The 20,217-nt window shown below is 36.3% G+C and overlaps 1 protein-coding gene across 3 annotated transcripts in view; it reads left to right on the top strand.

The window, feature by feature from the left end:
* GRM7 (glutamate metabotropic receptor 7) overlaps positions 1-20,217 on the top strand; it is an 889,769-nt gene that overhangs the window by 258,078 nt on the left and 611,474 nt on the right. For all 3 annotated transcript variants that reach the window (XM_025375788.1, XM_025375787.1, XM_025375786.1), the window contains exon 2: positions 19,787-20,003. In XM_025375788.1, the coding sequence (XP_025231573.1) occupies positions 19,787-20,003 (217 nt within the window). The remainder of the gene's footprint in view (positions 1-19,786; positions 20,004-20,217) is intronic.

The raw sequence follows: 20,217 nt of genomic DNA, 5'->3' as shown, positions 1-20,217 counted from the left end.
GCCTGCCTTCACCTCCCAAAGTGCTGGGATTACAGGCGTGAGCCACCACACCTGACCCAGACTTCTTAATTGCTCAAACTGGAGCAGGTTAAGGGATCTATCTTTCCAATCCATGGAGAAACATATGGCAGAAAAGAGCATAGGAACCTCAATAAACTATCATAGAGTTGCTTTTAAGCTGAAGTTGGGAGAAACTGTTGCTTTCTGAAAGATTCTTAAACTTGCTCATGTTAAAAATTCAAGTGAGTCTTTGGTAGGAGAAAGTTGAACATGTTTAGTACATGTTCACAGATGTTCATAGCAGAGTTGGTATGTTATAAAGACAGTACCATTAGGAGTGTACCAGTTTAGTGGCTGGGATGCTTTCATGGAAACAGAAGCACTATTTGGGGTCATTGCTAGGTGACCCTAACAGAATTGTATTTTTGACATCATTTGCTGCCTGTGGTCAACATAAAATTGATATCCTACTAGAGAATTATTGCCTGCTTACTTTGTCTTCTTTGCCTTCTACACAAGTACTTCAAAAATTGATTTAGCCACACACAAATGGTCAGCTATATCTGTTTACAAGTTCTCTAGCCTAGAGCTGCACATGATCAACTCTTATCCATCCTTCATGATTGTGGCAGATAGTGTCCATTCCTTTTCTATTCCTTAGTCTTTCTTAGTCAAAGAACTAAGCTTGATTCGAGGTAACAATATACTGGCTAAAAAATTACATTTTTCAAATCTGTTCTTGCAACTAGGTGTGATTCATGAGACTATTTTGGACAATGATATATAGGTGAAAGTGTTGTATGCCAAGCTGGGAAGGTAACATGGAAAGACTTCACCCAACAAAAACAACTGCCCATTTGTCTTTTTCCATATCCCCTATCTTTCTGCTTGAGATGAGCTCATGATTGCTGGAGCTTCAGCACACATCTGAAACTATGAACAACATTGATAATGGAATTGACATTCTAGGACAGTGCTGCAGAAGTAGCCTGGGTCCTTGGTGGCTGGAACTTCCATACCAGCTCTGAATTCTTTACTTGTCAACTTACTTTATGTGAGAAAGACAAAAACATATTTTCAAGCAATTGTTATTTTTATTTTCTATTTTTGCAATCAAACCAGTAAATAATTGGTATAGCTTAATCATCAAAATGAGTCATTTTAAAATTTTGAAATCGAATATACAGAGGGACAAAACATTTTGGCAGAGCAGTATAGATTTTTGGTAACATCACACGACCTAGTCAAGAGATGTGATTCGAGTTGTTTCTCATTAACTCTATGGCAATGTGGCTTTTGGTAAATTACTTTTCCTCTCTGAGCATTGTTTTCTTCCATAAAAGTAGAGCTCTGACTCTGTTATGTTAGTGTTACCATTCCATCTTTGACCCATCGAGATACCTTGTCCTGACTAAAACGTCCTTCATAACCTTGAGTCTAAAGGCCACAATCAGGAGGAGAACAAAATTCCCAAGTCCAGTCAAGATTTACCGTTAATAAGAACTCATGGCTTATGGGCTGGACATGGTGGCTCACGCCTGTAATCCCAGCACTTTGGGAGGCTGAGGCGGGCGAATCATGAGGTCAGGAGTTTGAGACCAGTCTGGCCAACATAGTGAAACCCCGTCTCTACTAAAAATACAGAATATTAGCCGGGTGTGGTGGTGTGTACCTGTAATCCCAGCTACTTGGGAGGCTGAGGCAGGAGAGTCACGTAAACCTGGGAGGCAGAGGTTGCAGTGAGCTGAGATTGCGCCATTGCACTCCAGCCCGGGTGACAGTGTGAGCCTCTGTCTCAAAAGATTAATGGCCAATGGAGAGGATTAATAGCTCTATCTCAAAATCTTCCCTGAAGCAAACTTGTTAAAATACAGCTAGTAGTGTTGGCATTGATGACATTCTCTCTCTCTCCCTCAATCTCTCCAGGAAGCAGTCAACCTAAAATGCAATTACATGCAAAAAAGATTCAATCATGGTAATTGGAAGATGATATGGTGGCAGGTGATGTGATAGCAAAAGTCAGTTTCTGGATGTAGGGAAGGAATATTGAAAATGTTAGATTCTAGAACAAATCAGTATTTCCAACAATGTGCAATGAAGGGAACCTACCAGGCTACCCCAGCCTGAAAATACCTTGGAAATTTTACAGGAAGTATTTCTTCACACACACACATGCGCGCACGTGGAATTATATTAAGATCTATTAGTCCTGAGTAAACTTCAATAGCATTGTGAATCTAAGGCTAAGACTTTCCCTTCCAAAGCTTTATTATTTATTTTCCATTTTCTATTCTCATATATTCATCCAGGAGCTAGGAAGAAGGACTGAGAAAAAAATATAGAAAGACAAATGCTCAGCTTTGCTTCTTCCACCAAGGTCTGTGATCTGTAGGCAGGAGTGATTCTTATTACCAAAGTGAGCAAAGCTCTTACTCCCTCTAACAGCAGGGAGTGAACTGCTTCAAATGTCAGATGGAACCATGAAAACCTTTTGTCACAAGGCCCTCGTTGAACAATCAACGACACTTTGTCTAATCGAATCCTTGGGGAGTGATGCCGGTATCCTCATCGAAGGGCCTCTTAGATATTACGTTAGAGGTATTTGGGTCTCAGTAGTTGTTGAGGTGTCTGTGCATCTCTTATCTGTTCTTCTAAGAGTGCAGTAACATGTTATAAATATTCTGTATATTTTATTTATTTTTTGAGATGGAGACTTGCTGTGTCGCCCAGGCTGGAGTGCAGTGGCCCGATCTCAGCTCACTGCAAGCTCTGCCTCCCGGGTTTACGCCATTCTCAGCCTCCCCAGTAGCTGGGACTACTGGTGTGTGCCACCATGCCCAGCTAATTTTTGTATTTTTAGTAAAGACGGGGTTTTACCATGTTGGCCAGGATGGTCTCGATCTCTTGACCTCGTGATCCACCCATCTCAGCCCCCTGACATGCTGGGATTACAGGTGTGAGCCACTGCGCCTGGCCTATTCTGTATATTTTATTAGTCCAGAGAAGTAATTATTATAATAGGAGAAGAACCAAAGTAAATTTAGACGGGGATTAATTTTGTTTATCATGTTGCCACATCCTTTTCTCCAGCTATAAATCAGGTGGGACAATGGACTCTACCCTCAAGCTAAGAAAGTGTCCCTCATTTCTTCAAAGGACGCCTACTTCATTACTTTATGAATTCGCTTTTAGCATCTCTCTTTATTGGGAAAGGCTTTCATTTGCTCTTTTGCTAAAGGAAATCAGCCTCCTCTCTCCTAATTAGCTTAAACAACACCTCTTACTCATAAGTTTCCTAAACTTCCCAGTTTTAAAGAGCTGTTCTTTCTTCAATGACCTTTTAGTGTTTTATTTAGACTGGTGCCCCTCCAACAATGTGGTTACTGAGAAACAATAACCATATGAAATTAAAATATATATTCTAGGGGGAAAGGGATTATGGGCCAAATAAGCTTTGTTCACACTAATATTGTATTCCTTACTTGGTGAGTAACAAAACATAAATACACTCATGAAGTTATTGATTCATTATTTAAATATTTCCTGGGTACCCACAAGCATGTGTAGAGCTGGCCTACCTTATTAATTACTGTATCTGCAGTGCCTCAAATATATAAATTTTAAAAAGAAAAAAAAGGTTATCATATGCTACTGATGGGGTATTGTATTATCTGAATTAAATGGTAAGGAATTATTTACCATGCAGAAATCATATGAATCTTTGATAGTAAGAAACGCTAAATGCTCATTTTCTTAGACTATGAGACATATCAAAGGTTGAAAAAAGAAAGCATAGCTTACCTCCTTTTTATACGAATAAAAGAACTAAATAAAAATTTTTTGTCAAGTAAGCCTCTTTCAGGGAATCAAAGGATCAACACAGATTTAATTTCACCTTCTGGAACATCTACATCTGTGGTCTTTTACAATGAGAATGAATGTGTCCAAGGCTCGCTTGATGCTGAAAGTGGCTTCTGAATCATTAAGTGAAGATTTCACTATGTTCTGTAGCATTTCTGTGCAGTGCACTTTATTGTTCACTAACTTGTTGAAAATTGGAACTGCCATACAGCATACCATGTAGTTTACTTGAATATTCAATAAACCATAACTCTCCATTTTCAACCTTTCTGAATAATCAATTTTTTTTTTTTTTTTTTTTTTTTTTTTTACTAAACATACAAGTGGTGAAGGTTCTCAGAAAATCAGGTGGATTTAATTTCATTCTCTCCTGGAAAAGTGCCTTTTCACTTTAAGAAGTTCCTGGCTGTATCCATGTAATGGACTCAGCACTGCAGCGGTGTTGTCATTGTGCATTCTACTGAGACAGCAGATGATTGAAGGTGGCTAGGAAACACAGGGAGCTCTGATAATGGGGAAAGTTTGGCAAGTAGAAAGTAAAATGTGAAAAGTATAGAGAGAATACAAAATGTTAAAAATAGCTTTTTCTTTTATTTTCATTTTGTGACTACAGAGTGATGGTTGAGATTCCCCTTTTGCACAGACAGACCTCCAGCCTGGTAGTCCCCAACTGTGACAATGTTCCTCCACCCCCAATACCATGCGCACATGAGGTGATATTTTGTCTTGCTGGGAGAACTATTTGGTTTTGACAACTGGGGAATATGCTACTGGCTTCTAGTAGACAGAGGCCAGGGTACTGCCTCAGAGCCTACATTGCCCTGGATGGCTCTTGTAGCCCCCACAACAAAGCATTACCTAGCCCAAAGGTCAACATCACCAAGTTTGAGAAATCCTGCTCTACAGAGATTTGACATTTATATTGCTAGCAAAATGCCTCAAAATTCAACCTTTAGTGTTTGGTAAGCCAAACTTCTATGTATGAGATGCTGGCCCTTGAGGCCTGGAAGAAGTCTAGGATCGTATTTAATCAATATAAAAAATATTAATAGAAATCTTTAGTCTGTTTGGTTTTTGTTGTATAATATATGGTTATCTATAGGGATTAATCCTAGGTTACTGACCAGTGAGAGGTCATAGACAATTAAGCTTAGGAAGCAGGCTGAGAGGTCATAAAATTTACATTTCTCCTTTGCTTTTCTCTGCTTCTCTAGGTAAGTGTATGCTGATGGTTTCTGGGATACCATCTTGGGATGGAAAGGCCTCCATTGTACTGTGTCATTGAATGCTGTGGGAATACAGAAGAAAGTATTTCTCTAATCTACAGTTGGTCTCAGAAAGCCTTTTTACATACCGCACACACACACACAACCCCTCCCGTACTTGTAACTAGGATGTCTATTTAAGCAAATAGCACCAGACAAAATAGCAATGTATATCAGTATGGCATATGCAACGTGTGTATTAGTATGGCATGTGCATTGTTCATTTTGCAGGTATTTCATCTTAACCCTGTGATGTATCTTGGGATCATAAGATTAGCCTCATTTTTCTGGTTAAAGAAACAGTCCTGGGGAGTTTGTCTAGCTTGATGAGAGCCACATGTTATTGCTATTTTAGCAGCTATTAACCATAAGACAAAAGTTGCAGCTTTTTCCTTATTTTCTATGTTCCATAAAAAAACAGGATGAGACACGTTCTAAGTGATATTCTCTCTCTAATCCTGAGCCTAATATTTTCAAACTATGAGGTGTGTAAGATAACTAGGTTTCCCCACTGTCACTTGGCAAAATCATCATCGTGATCATCATCGTCATCAACCGTAGACTTATATGGTTTTCTCTCAGACATTTTATTTTTAAAAAAGTTTCTTTCATCTAGAAATTCTGACCACACCTTGATATTGCAATTCACTTGTTCATATTGGTCTGGATCAGGCCACATAACTTCTCTTGAGGCTAAAGCAATCCTGTGTTCTGATTGGTCAACTTTGTGTCACATGGACCAACATCTGGATTCTGAAGTACAACCATGTCTCCCTAAACCACAGGAATTCAGGGATGAGAAAAGATTTCTCCTCAGGCAAACGTAATAACTGTAACCAAGAGAAAAATACATGTATGCTAGATGGGCACAAACAGTGAATATGATGATAATATTTCTACCTGTAACAGGTTGTTGCAAAAATTTGATATTGTATATATAAAATACTACATATAACAATACCTACTACATATAAAGATTTAGTAAAGCAATAAGCATTCTTTTTTGGATTTCAAGAAAATGGTTACAAACCACTCACAGAATGTTTGAAGGTGATTGGCGTTATGTAATTAGATGAAAAGTGAAGGAAAAAAGGAGTTGCAATAATTGATGATAATCTCCATCATGAGTAAGTTAAAGTTGTGTAAAACTCCAGATTTTAAGCTAATTGAAGATTATTAGTCATCCCTCAGTAGTTTGGAATAAATTAATAAAAATTAAATTGCCCCCAAATTAGAATTGCTGCCCAACCATCCTATGTGAACAGAGATGATATCTAGAGAGGAGATAAGTATAAATTGAAGGGAGTGATGTTTCAAAGAATGAGCCTGAAATGGTTCTTCAATGATTTGCCCTTTTGGGGATCCATATCAATAAAGCTTAATAAGAACTAAGAGTGAAATTATTGCTGACTGTGAACTTAATAATGCCCCACTGGGAGTTCATTAATATCTCAACAGGTACACTGAAGCATTATCTTAATTGCACATGATACTTTCAAAAATTCGCCTTTTACAAGTTTTGTGGAAACTACTCTCTAGAACTAACATTAAGGAATTTTGTTTTGCCTTTCTATATTTGCAGTTTTGTACTGCCCACATATGCAAATCCCCCAGGAACAAATGAACCACATTTGCCTTCCAAAAAGTAAGATACTCCTCAGGTGACTGTCCTTGCTACAGGCACTGCGCTTATAATGCAAAGCAGAATACAATAAAGAGAGGAAGAATATAATATAAGAAAGAATAATACACTGAGAAAGAATGTAATATAGAGAACAAATATAATATACAGAGGAATAATACAAAAAGGAAAAAAATTAACATGCATGAAAACAATTTCAGAACTTTCATTGTGTTCTACATAAAATAATTTCCTTTATGTAAATATTTAGAAATTTATTTTTATGAGAAGTTAGCTTGCAATGGAGCAGTGGTGGAAATTTGGATTTTTAAACATTTGTATTAATGTCTTCTAGAAGACATCTGTACTTGAGTCTTCAGTGACAAATATTGACAGTAAGATGATGCCTAAGGGAGTATGTTTCCAAGCCTAGGAGATCCTTCTGCCTAGTAGCAGTTTACTGGTTCCTGAGGGGAGAGGAGCTAAGAAAAAGGCAGGGCAGAATCTGCCTCTTTAAAATGACAAATCCTAGTTATGTCTTGCAAAGTTTGAATCCTGGGGCATCATAGTTTATGTTGCCTAGGTTGTCAGGAACTAAGGCCTAAGGAAAAAAAAAAAACAAAGTGAGCAGCTTCCTAAATGACTTCCTTGGTCCCTTTACCTTTGATCTTCCATCCAAATGATAGCTTGCTTTCTCCTACATTCCAGTATCGAGGAAGGAAATCCCCAAAAAAATGTGCCAAGGAAAAGAAAAGGTGAGAAAAAGTATTTACCCTGGTGCTTAAAGCAGCCCATCACAGACCTATCTAAGACCAGAAAAACTCCCAAATACTGTGAATCTCTCTGGCCACACTAACTTTGTGGATGAGGAGCGGGTCAAATAAATCTGTTCACTTAGTTTATTCCATTTTATCCATTTCCTGGCATCCCCATTTCTTCAATGAATACTGATCAGTTCCTATTCTGTTCCCAATAGAGTGGTATCCAGTGGTGAAACAATGATGAGCAAGGTCTTTGTCTTCCATAAGGGTAAATACTCTTAAGGAATGGGGAGAACAAGAAACAGATAATGATTCAGATAATTGTTTAATTAGAACTGTGGCACTTGTTACCAAAGAAAACTACCGTGTTCTGGAAGTACCCATCAATTGACCTTCCTATAAATTCACTGTACTTTCTAGGGCAAGCATTATAGAGGTTAGGGCAGAGCCTTGAGCACCTTTTAGAGATTAATGTGTGCTGTTTATTGAATGTATCTTAACTTTTGATCATTCTTTCAGTCTACCAAAATAATTCAACAACCACAACACATTTTATTGATGAGACATGAATATTTGTGTCTCAAAAGTATGTATAAGGTGTATATGATATAAGTTATTTATGTGTCCATTTCAACTATTCTTGAAATTGTTTTTTTCCCCTAGCATTGTTTCTCTTAGATTTACAGGAATTCTTAGAACCATAAATTTACATAAATATTTTAAACGTAAAATTAGAAACAGAGAATTGGGCATTTTTTTTTTCTATCTTGAGAGTAAAATCTGAATTTGGGAAACATCACATCTGATTACTTGAAAGAGTATGATTTTTATTGCTGTTTTTATTCCTTGTTTGCTTGTTTATTTTTAACAATGGCCAGGAAAGTTGACTTCAACATAAAATTTATATGATAATTTTGAGGCATGAGAATTGCTCTCAAACCTTGATTACTTGAAATGACTTTTCTGTCTTGTCATCAGTGTCACCTGACTAGTGTCTTGAGAGAAATAATTGGAGAAATTGAGATTTGAGTTGAGAAAAAAACTTGGAGAAGAGAGGTTCTTTACAACTAGTTGGAGACCCACATAGAGAAGTGAAATTAGTCCTGCATATAACCGTGAAAGGCAGAAAACGCATAGAGGATTATGGGCATGCAGGTGTTGGTGGCCCAATATTTGGAACGGTGGCCATTCGGGACCAGAAAAATCCACATAATGTCTACTCTTCATTGGAACATCATTAAGAGGGAGTGTGAATGCCCTATAGTCTCCTGGAGAAACAAATATGTGCCATTGTATCTAATAAGACAAATTATTGTCAGTTCATTCAAACTGAGAAATAGCATAGTAACTTGAAGACAAATCAGAGAAGACTGAGCTTCTTTAAGAAATGGAAATGTATTATTTCTGAGGACTCTGTTCTGTTCCATTGGTCTATATCTCTGTTTTGGTACCAGTACCATGCTGTTTTGGTTACTGTAGCCTTGTAGTATAGTTTGAAGTCAGGTAGCGTGATGCCTCCAGCTTTGTTCTTTTGACTTAGGATTGTCTTGGAGATGCGGGCTCTTTTTTGGTTCCATATGAACTTTAAAGCAGTTTTTTAACTGCTTTAAAACTTTTTGGTTCCATATGAACTTTAAAGCAGTTTTTTCCAATTCTGTGAAGAAACTCATTGGTAGCTTGATGGGGATGGCATTGAATCTAAAAATTACCTTGAGCAGTATGGCCATTTTCACGATATTGATTCTTCCTATCTGTGAGCATGGTATGTTCTTCCATTTGTTTATGTCCTCTTTTATTTCACTGAGCAGTGGCTTGTAGTTCTCCTTGAAGAGGTCCTTTACATCCCTTGTAAGTTGGATTCCTAGGTATTTTATTCTCTTTGAAGCAATTGTGAATGGAAGTTCATTCATGATTTGGCTCTCTGTTTGTCTGTTACTGGTGTATAAGAATGCTTGTGATTTTTGCACATTAATTTTGTATCCTGAGACTTTGCTGAAGTTTCTTATCAGCTTAAGGAGATTTTGGGCTGAGACAATGGGGTTTTCTAAATATACAATCATGTCGTCTGCAAACAGGGACAATTTGACTTCTTCTTTTCCGAACTGAATACCCTTGATTTCTTTCTCTTGCCTGATTGCCCTAGCCAGAACTTCCAACACTATGTTGAATAGGAGTGGTGAGAGAGGGCATGCCTGTCTTGTGCCAGTTTTCAAAGGGAATGCTTCCAGTGTTTGCCCATTCAGTATGATATTGGCTGTTGGTTTGTCATAAATAGCTCTTATGATTTTGAGAAATGTTCCATCAATACCGAATTTATTGAGCGTTTTTAGCATGAAGGGCTGTTGAATTTTGTCAAAGGCCTTTTCTGCATCTATTGAGATAATCATGTGGTTTTTGTCTTTGGTTCTGTTTATATGCTGGATTACGTTTATTGATTTGTGTATATTGAACCAGCCTTGCATCCCAGGGATGAAGCCAACTTGACCATGGTGGATAAGCTTTTTGATGTGCTGCTGGATCCGGTATACCATACATCTACAGCCATCTGATCTTTGATAAACCTGAGAAACAAGAAATGGGGAAAGGATTCCCTATTTAATAAATGGTGCTGGGAAAATTGGCTAGCTGTAAGTAGAAAGCTGAAACTGGATCCTTTCCTTACTCCTTATACGAAAATTAATTCAAGATGGATTAGAGACTTAAATGTTAGACCTAATACCATAAAAACCCTAGAAGAAAACCTAGGGAATACCATTCAGGACATAGGCATGGGCAAGGACTTCATGTCTAAAACACCAAAAGCAAGGGCAACAAAAGCCAAAATCGACAAATGGGATCTAATTAAACTAAAGAGCTTCTGCACAGCAAAAGAAACTACCATCAGAGTGAACAGGCAACCTACAGAATGGGAGAAAATTTTTGCAATCTACTCATCTGACAAAGGGCTAGTATCCAGAACCTACAAAGAACTTAAACAAATCTACAAGAAAAAAACAACCCCATCAAAAAGTGGGCAAAGGATATGAACAGACATTTCTCAAAAGAGGACATTCATACAGCCAACAGACACATGAAAAAATGCTCATCATCACTGGCCATCAGAGAAATGCAAATCAAAACCACAATGAGATACCATCTCACACCAGTTAGAATGGCAATCATTACAAAGTCAGGAAACAATAGGTGCTGGAGAGGATGTGGAGAAATAGGAACACTTTTACACTGTTGGTGGGATTGTAAACTAGTTCAACCATTATGGAAAACAGTATGGCGATTCCTCAAGGATCTAGAACTAGAAGTACCATATGACCTAGCCATCCCATTACTGGGTATATACCGAAAGGATTCTAAATCATGCTGCTATAAAGACACATGCACACGTATGTTTATTGCGGCACTATTCACAGTAGCAAAGACTTGGAATCAACCCAAATGTCCATCAGTGACAGACTGGATTAAGAAAATGTGGCACATATACACCATGGAATACTATGCAGCCATAAAAAAGGATGAGTTCATGTCCTTTGTAGGGACATGGATGCAGCTGGAAACCATCATTCTCAGCAAACTATCACAAGAACAGAAAACCAAACACCGCATGTTCTCACTCATAGGTGGGAACTGAACAATGAGATCACTTGGACTCGGGAAGGGGGACTTCACACACCGGGGCCTATCACGGGGAGGGGGGATGGGGGAGGGATTGCATTGGGAGTTATACCTGATGTAAATGACGAGTTGATGGGTGCTGACGAGTTGATGGGTGCAGCACACCAACATGGCACAAGTATACATATGTAACAAACCTGCACGTTATGCACATGTACCCTAGAACTTAAAGTATAATAAAACAAATTTAAAAAAAGAAATGGAAATGTAAATATTTTATACATTAATAGTGAATTTCATAAGACATCCAAGAGCATGAGATAACATCTATGTAGTGCTTTAATTTGAAATATTTCTGTTTGTATAGATATAAATTTATATAAAAATGCATAAAAGTGATAATGACATGCAAGTAAATATTTTTTGTTCTTAAAGCACTGGCTATTCACTTGGCTATCCACTCAAAAACAAAAAACAAATTGAAGTCCTAGTCTATAATAGATAATATATATTAAATAGATCCTGGATGCATTAAAATGTTTAAATCTAAAAATCAGTTATGTAAATATATAATCATAAACAGTAGGTGACAGTATGCCCAATCAGTATGACATTAGACCATTTTTGTCACTGAGAGCTAAGAAACTATAAAATAAAATATAGATATAGTAGATCAGAAGAAAATGTTTTTGTATATCAAAGATAGCACGAATAATACTAATAGTTACATATTCCTCTTTCACATTAAACTAAATACATAATCACTCTATAGGCATACTGGTAGACATGAAAAGAAAGTTCTTTGCACTTTATTTAAGCAAATAAGAGTGAGAAGTTAAAATGTTAAGTAAATAATGGATTCAGTAGTATGAATATATTGTTGTGTTCATGAATGTGGTATAGCATGTGGGAAGAAAACATGAGACACATTTGCAGATGACCGAAGATTGAAAAATACTGGTATAAAATTTAGGGTTTTTTTGACAATTTCTTTAAATCAACAAAAGGAAAATTGATTTAGATATACACTACATTAGTAGTAAACTGTAAATATATGTTACCATATATCTATATGGAAAGCCTTCATTTATAAAAGCAATGGAGACATTTATTAAATTCAGTGAAAGAAATCATGGGAAGTGCAGAATAGATTCCTAAGATGTGTTCTGTGTTTCGTACACATTTAGACTTACCTGCTTGTTAAGACCCAAAAAGATATTAAAGGCATGCAATGACAAGTGTAGGCACATTATAGAGAATCAACTACTACTGTTAAGTTTGACCAAAATTTCACCTTTACTATATTTTTTAGGGGTGTGTGTATATACCTAAATACATATGTATGTGTATATATATGTATAAATAATATATATATTATTTTAACCTCTTAAAGGATTAAGGGCTACAGGTATTTGATTTTCTTAATTGGCGAAGAGATAAAGAATACCACAGAGATTTGGGCATTTTGTCATATTTTCTTTTTACTGTACTGAACACCTCAAGCATGCTAGAAATAGTTGGTCCCACAGTGATATTAGAATGATCACAACATCTAGCATAAGACAGCAATGTGCAGCATTCAGAATTTTAAATTAATCTGAAGCATCAATATAAAAATGAAAAACTTAGTTTTAATTACTGCTTAAAGTTATTTAGTTACAGAAGCAAAAAAGGTCTGTAGCATTTTCAAAAGTACTGATTTAAAAAACGCTTAGGGGAAAATTTGATTTTTGTAGAGGAGATACCTTAGATGTTTGGAAATGTATTGCAGATATGAGAGCATGAATTCATGCATAGATCTTTACTCTGAAAGAATGGAATACCTTATAATAAAGTATCTTCAAGGAAATAAATACGTTTTCTTCTCCAAAAAGGATTCTAGATCAATGTATAGTTTAGAGTGATGTGTCGATATAGCTGATTATAAAGACACTTTCATAGGTGATGAGTCAGCAGAGATTTAGAAAAGAAAAAGCTCCTTGATACTGGCCCTGGCAATGATTTTTTTGGACATCACACCAAAAGCTCAGGCTACAAAAGCAAAAGAAAAATGAAGCTACATTAAACTAAAAAGTTTCTGTATAGCAAAGAAAACAATCAATGATGTAAAGAGACACCTCCTAAATAAAAGAAAATATTTGGAAACCAGTATCTGATAAGGAGATAATATCCAAAATATATAAAGAACTCACTCAAAAGCAGAAAAACAACTCAATTTAAAAATGGGGAAAGGACCTGAATATACATTTCCTCAAAGGAGATTTACAAATGGCCAACAGGTACATGGAAAGGTGCATAACACCAAGGAAATACAAATCAAGACCACAACGTGATATCACCCCACATCTGTTATGATGGCTATTATCAAAAAGACAAAATATGACAAGCATTAGTGAGGATGTGGAGAGAAGGTTCCTCATGAATAGGTGAAAAAGGGTTTTGGGTGTCTCATTATCTTTCTCATGAGAGAGAATGAGAAGTTATAAGACTAAAGGTAGGTAGTATGTCAGAAAGAACATGAAGTGGTTGACTATTCCAAGTAAGGGGAGAGAAAGGCTTAACTAGTATCACAGAATACAGGAGGAAGAACGTGTTATAAAGGAAGGGAAAAAAATGAATTGTAAGCCATTGTAACCGGAATGATGTTCTCTTAAAGGGGAATTGTAGCACAGGGCTTAGGAGTAAAGGATTTAGAGATGTGCTTAAAATGAATTCCAGATCTACCACTTACTTATATATAACCTTCAGAGTGGTTCTTGATCTCTCTGTGTCATAGGTTCTTTATTTGTAAAATCAGAAAAACAGAAATTGTGTAAATGTGCTGTTGTGAGGATTAAAATAACGTATTACAGCTCTTAGCATGATGTGTCACACATAGGAAGACACTAAATGATAATTTATAATGTTATCATTTTGTTACTGTTCATAGAATAGCTTTACCTAGATATCCTGATGAAGTACAGTTCTGTGTCTCAAGTAAAAATAAGAGCATCCTGTATTAATAGCAAATATAAAGAAAATGCTTTCAAGAAATGTGGTGGTAGATGGTGGCACAGATTGTGTGAGGGTCTCCACAGTATTTTTGAAGCGAGTCATAAACTTACAGAGAGAGGAAGACTTTGGGCCATATGATCTAGGAGTTCCCTTTCAATTCTAAAAGTGTCTTTCTAAATCTAAAGAAATGTCCAACAAATTCTAGCTAAGACTTTATATTGACAAAATAAAAAATGTAAATATAAACTTCTGAATTTAACCGTATATATTTTTTCAAGGTAAGATATCAGAATAATACTAGTTGGTTTTTAACTGCTCACTGTTCAGAAATAACAAAAGGGAAAGGAATTTTTCCCATTATCACTCTTGTTTTTCTGGACACTCTAACTGATGTAATTAGAAAACTAACTGAATCATTATAACTTGCCTACATGGAAATCCCAAGAAAATAAACTGAAAGCTATTAGAACTAATAAGAATTATAACAAGGGTAGAAGATACAAAGAAAATCTACAGAAATAATAGATTCCTATATGGCAGCAATAAATAGATAACAAAATGAATATTTTGTCTCATACATAATGCAATGAAAATAATTATTTAGAAACAAAGTTATGGAATGTGCAAGGTTTAAATGGAGACAATTATAAGATTTTAGGAAGAGCAAGAATGAACAACCAAATAGATAAAAATAGATAATTTCCCCTGGGGGAAGATAAAATGTTGTAAATATTTAAATTCTACCCAAATTTATTTATAGCTGTAGTATAATTCTCTTCAAAATCTTAATGGAATTTTATTGTTAACCTAAAAATAATTATCCTAAGGCTTATAAGGAAAATTACAAATGTGATTATCCATGATCATTTTTAAAAGGACAGCTATGAAGAGGGAGTATGTTGCAACTAAGATAGCCTCAAAATACTCTTAAGTTCATAACAGCTAAAATAGTAAAACACTATTTTCAAGCCCAAGACTTGAAAAAAAAATGAAATAGTAGAAGATACACCCTGAAGACCTAAGGACGTTTAAGAATTTAATATAGAACAAAAGATGTTCTTTTCTGTCATTAAACAATGATTAATTCATAAATGGTGCTAAATCAAGTAGTTAACCATTTGGAAGGGAAAAAAAGTATAGATTACTGTTCCTCTGTATTTAACAGCCCAAAGTAATTCCCATGTAGAGAATGATGTAAATGCAAACCTCAAATATTTCTGTCACGTTGAAGTAGAGTGACTTAAACATTATTGTGAGGAAATACTCATGAGTATGTATAAAGACTTGCATTAGCTCTGAGGATTGTGTTTTGACTTATAATGACAGTGAAAACTTGAAAAGGTTTAAATATTTAACAATGAATGTTAAGTTTAGGTTAGTTCAAATATTCATACAGCAGAATATTATGCAACCAGAAAGAAAGAGAAAAAAGAAGGGAGGATGGAAGGAAGGGAAGGGGAGACTAAGGTCCATATTTTAATAATAAATAATATTTATAAGCTCATAACAATAATTATATATGTGTAGTAGTCTCTTTTCACACTGCTATGAAGACTGCTTGAGACTGGGTAATTTATAAAGGAAAGAGGTTTAATTGACTCACAGTTCAGCATGGTTGGGGAGGTCTCAGGAAACTTACAATCATGGTGGAAGGAGAATGCGAAGCAAGGCACCTTCTTCACAAGGCGGCAGGAAGAAGTGCCAAGCAAAGGAGGAGGAGCCCCTTATAAAACCATCAGATCTTGTGAGAACTCAATCACTATCATGAGAAGAGCATGAGGGAAACTGCTCTCATGATCCAATTACCTCCACCTAGTCTCTGGACACGTGGAAATTACGGGGATTATGTAGATTATAATTCTTGATGAAATTTGGGTGGGGACACAAAGCCTAACCATATCAGTATGTGTGCATAACGAAATATACACACAAAACAATAAAGAGATACAACAAAATGTTGACAGGGATCAAGACATTAAAATTAACCTGCTTTATTGTGTTTATTTCTCTAATATACGTTGTTAATTTTCATTAAAAAGCATACACTTATTCTAAATAGAATATAGGTGTTTTAAAATCCTATTTGATACTCATAACAAAACCATTCCTGTGCAATAGGCAAATTTTTATGAAGAGAAAATAATAATAAGATGACAGTGTGGTCCTGTGATAAAGATTAAAAGTATTTTAGTTTTCTAAGTTCAAGAAAAAAGGCCTAAGAAGAGATGGAATATCTCGTTTTATATAGCTGGAATGTTATCGCACTAAATTGTCTTTATCAAAAGATCAAGTCTCCATTTCCAAAGAACACTGGCAAGAGAGAAAAGGTCCAATAGCAACAAGAGAAAGTATATCTAGATATTTGGGTGAAAATAGAAATTAATTGCTAAAGATGCCTAATTATCATTTGATCAGTTGTAGGTACCAGTAGTAGCACTCAAAATAATTACTATGTAGGCTTTAACATTAACTTGAAAGCAAGTAACTAAACATGAAGCATAATAGCTAGGAAAATAGGCAACATCATATTTCATAGATTACATAAATTCTTCCAGTCCTTCATCTCTATTGCTACAAGGGATATCCTTATAAAGCCACATTTTTATCTCAGGATAAAATCCATTTTGTATTTCATTCCTTATGCTTGCATCATTATATTCATAGTGTCAAAATAAGTACCATTGGATAGAGGGTATATGCATGATCCTAAAGAGAAATATGGGTCTTAAGCCAGGAGATATTCCTTATTTACACTGGAAGGGATAGACCACAGATACTAATCATTTTCAAAGGATGCACAGTAATGAGGAAAGAAATCTGTTTCCTCAGGATTTTCATTAGTAAAATTTGGGGCACAGTGTAGAAAATGCATTGCATTGGGGCACCTCACAATTCTGAGGTTTTACAGCAGCTACATAAATGAAAATTCAAGTAGAGGGCTGGATGTATCTTTATTAGCACCCTGTCAAAGGTACAGAGGGATTTTGGCAGGAAAGACATCTGTGCAACAGCATGAAGCTTTTACATTCCCACAAGTTGAAATTGATGGAAATGTATTGACATGCCTGGCTTCTTTCCTTTTTATTTCTTGTAAGGGAAAGTCTCTCTCTTTTTCCCTCTTTTCCTCCCTCTTCTCTATTTCTGTCCAAAGCCTTTATTCAGTTGATATTTTTGTTACCTAAAACTTATAACCTCCAAACTACAATCGACACATAGGTAACTCATTCTATTAAGATATTTGTGTAAGCTTTGCTGAGGCACTTATATAAGGAGTTTGAACAGCAGTCTAAGAGTGACCAGTAAAATAACTTTTAGTGGCTATGTAGTCAGTGATGTGAACAGAAGTCAGCCTGGATTCCATTAATCTACTGGCCTTCCTATTTAATGCTTATTTAAAAAATATTTTAGTAATAATTCAGCAAAGCATCATAGTTGTGAGTGTTTTATAGCTTTGTGACCTGAGGCAAGGTAATATTCTTCCAAGCCTCAATTTTCTCCCTTGTAAAACAAGTTAATAATACTATAATATAGTCTCATGTAATATTGTATAGTATGGTTCACAGAATTTGCTGACGATTAGATAAAGCAATGCATATAAAACTTTTAGAACATGACTGGTACAAAATAAAGAGTTGGATAAACAGTACATATAATTTTGAAATCAGTAATGATAGGAATATGTAAAAATATTTTATTGCCATGGGACAATGTGGAGAATGTTCGTGATGACATGCAGCAGAGAACTTGGAAGTCAAATTAGGGAATCGATAACTTTAGTAAGGAAAAACATGCCATTCTTTATTTTGGATGATTATTACTCCCCTATATTAAGCACCCACTCTGTTCCAGGCATCATGCAAAGCAATGCACATTCATTTTCCCTGTTTCTCAGAACAACTTGTTATTAGTGATGTCACCAACTCATTCAAGTGAAATAGCTTCATCAAATTAAACACTAGCAAACAGAAATGCCAAACTCTGATCCCATGTCTTGTCAATACCAAATCCTATTTTACTTTGCACTAAACCTCACTGTAATTGAGAAGTTGCTCAGGTAAAAAGACCCGTCAGGAGACATGCAGGCTTTCTCACACTGGCTTTGAATTAAGTCAGGGGCAGAAAGCCTGCCCTCCAATGGTCATAGAGCAGAACTGCATCATGAACAGGCTGCATGGAAAATGGTAGGTCGTCTGATTTCAGGGCCACAGGACTTAACTCTATAATGCTGACCTAGAAATATTGGTGGAGAAACGATCTTTACGGAGGCGATAATTAGCCTTAAATGATGGCAAATGGGTACACTTTAGGCAAACTACAAAGGAAGGAAATAAATGGGTTAATAGTAGAATTTTCAGGGCTCGATGAATCAACTTGAGCGTGGCTTTACCATATTTGAGCTACACTGGACTTTTGGGCTTGGTCTGAGAAAGAATCAACTGGCCTTTGGACACCCGAGAAACCTTTTGTGATAATGCAGGGATAAGTCCTGGGAGAGTTTGTAAGCAGAATGTTGTCAGAGTTGATCATTCTTAAGTGAAAATTAATTTTGCCACTCATTATCTATTGCTTGATAGAATTAAGACAAAGAAGGGGACAAAGGTTACCATGCTTTGCAGAGGTAACTAGCGTAGGAGTTCTGAAGTTAGGATCTTAGCCAGATTTCTCATCTGTGATTACTTCGGGCTGGCCTTAGGCCACCTGAGACCCCAGGCAGACATTTTTTTGCAGCTCTTTTCATATATATAATTTAATTTAGCAAAGTAGATGTGTTAGGACTACTCACATAGCCCAATTTCCAATGATCCTAAGAAATAAATACTACAGAAGCTGAGGGAGATAATTTGATTTTTTTTAAGGGGCCTGTGGAGTCCTAAGATGATCCTTATAGGCAAAAGTTCTAGAGCTCTTCAGGACATTTGGTGAATGCCATGTGGGGTAGAGGTCAGAGAGTTCTCTGAAGGAAAAAGATAGAAATCAGAGGCCCTTGTGGACTCTACTCAGACAGTACTGCCAGCTCTCTCCCAGAATCCAAAAGAAAATTTGGAAAATTTTGAGGAAAGCCTGTCAATGTGCAGAGACCACTAGAGTAAATGCCTCGGGGGTGGAGAATTTCCCTTGCCTGGGGCCAAGGGTATTACTGAGCTACTTTAAAATGTTCTTGTGAAGAATAAATTAGATAATACTTGTGACTTACTTAGATATTTCCTTGGAGACCATCCACAATCAATCAATGTTAGATGGCTAATGATATCCACCCAGTATTCACAAGCTGTGTCAACTAAACCAATCTTTGTAAACACTCCAGTCAGGTTGTTGTATTTTTATTTCCATTGGTGTATAAGTAGTAAAGCATGATTCACCATGTTTCGTACAATGGTCATAAATCTTTTTCTTTTAAACAACCATGACCCTGACCTTGGAAATTCCCATGCTAACCTCCTTCCCTTATTCCTAAGAGAAGGAAATAAAAAGGCAAGACGCTAAAGTCAATATCAATACTTTTGTGCTGCTAAGAAGTAGATGATTGCATGTAGGTGGTCTAAAATTACATGGTGGTGTTTGGCAATACATATATCCCCTTTGCAGCCCTGTATTTTAAGTAAATTGTCATAATATAAGTGAGTCTCTTCTATCCTGATGGCGTACTCTCATGTGGTGCTTTCTTGTCTTCACAGATCCCCCAGATTAGTTATGCATCAACGGCACCTGAGCTAAGTGATGACCGGCGCTACGACTTCTTCTCTCGCGTGGTGCCACCCGATTCCTTCCAAGCCCAGGCCATGGTAGACATTGTAAAGGCCCTAGGCTGGAATTATGTGTCTACTCTTGCATCTGAAGGAAGTTATGGAGAGAAAGGTGTGGAGTCCTTCACGCAGATTTCCAAAGAGGCAGGTACGATGAGATTGCTTTGATCAAGTTGGCTCTCTTCAAATGTCTGTGGCTTGTAGCGTTCTCTTCAGACTTTATTAAATGAACACTACAGACTCTTACATTCCCAGAGTCCTGTGAGTTACACCTGTAATGTCTTCATTTGTAAGACTTTGTTGTTTTTGGAGAGATTTTCGAAGTTGTGAAACTGAGATCCCTTGAGTACTAATAGAATAAA

The sequence above is a fragment of the Theropithecus gelada genome, chromosome 2 (assembly GCF_003255815.1).
Source record: "Theropithecus gelada isolate Dixy chromosome 2, Tgel_1.0, whole genome shotgun sequence".
Taxonomy (NCBI): domain Eukaryota; kingdom Metazoa; phylum Chordata; class Mammalia; order Primates; family Cercopithecidae; genus Theropithecus; species Theropithecus gelada.
The sequence above is the reverse complement of the archived record's forward strand: the minus strand, read 5'-3'. Positions and strand labels throughout refer to the sequence as shown.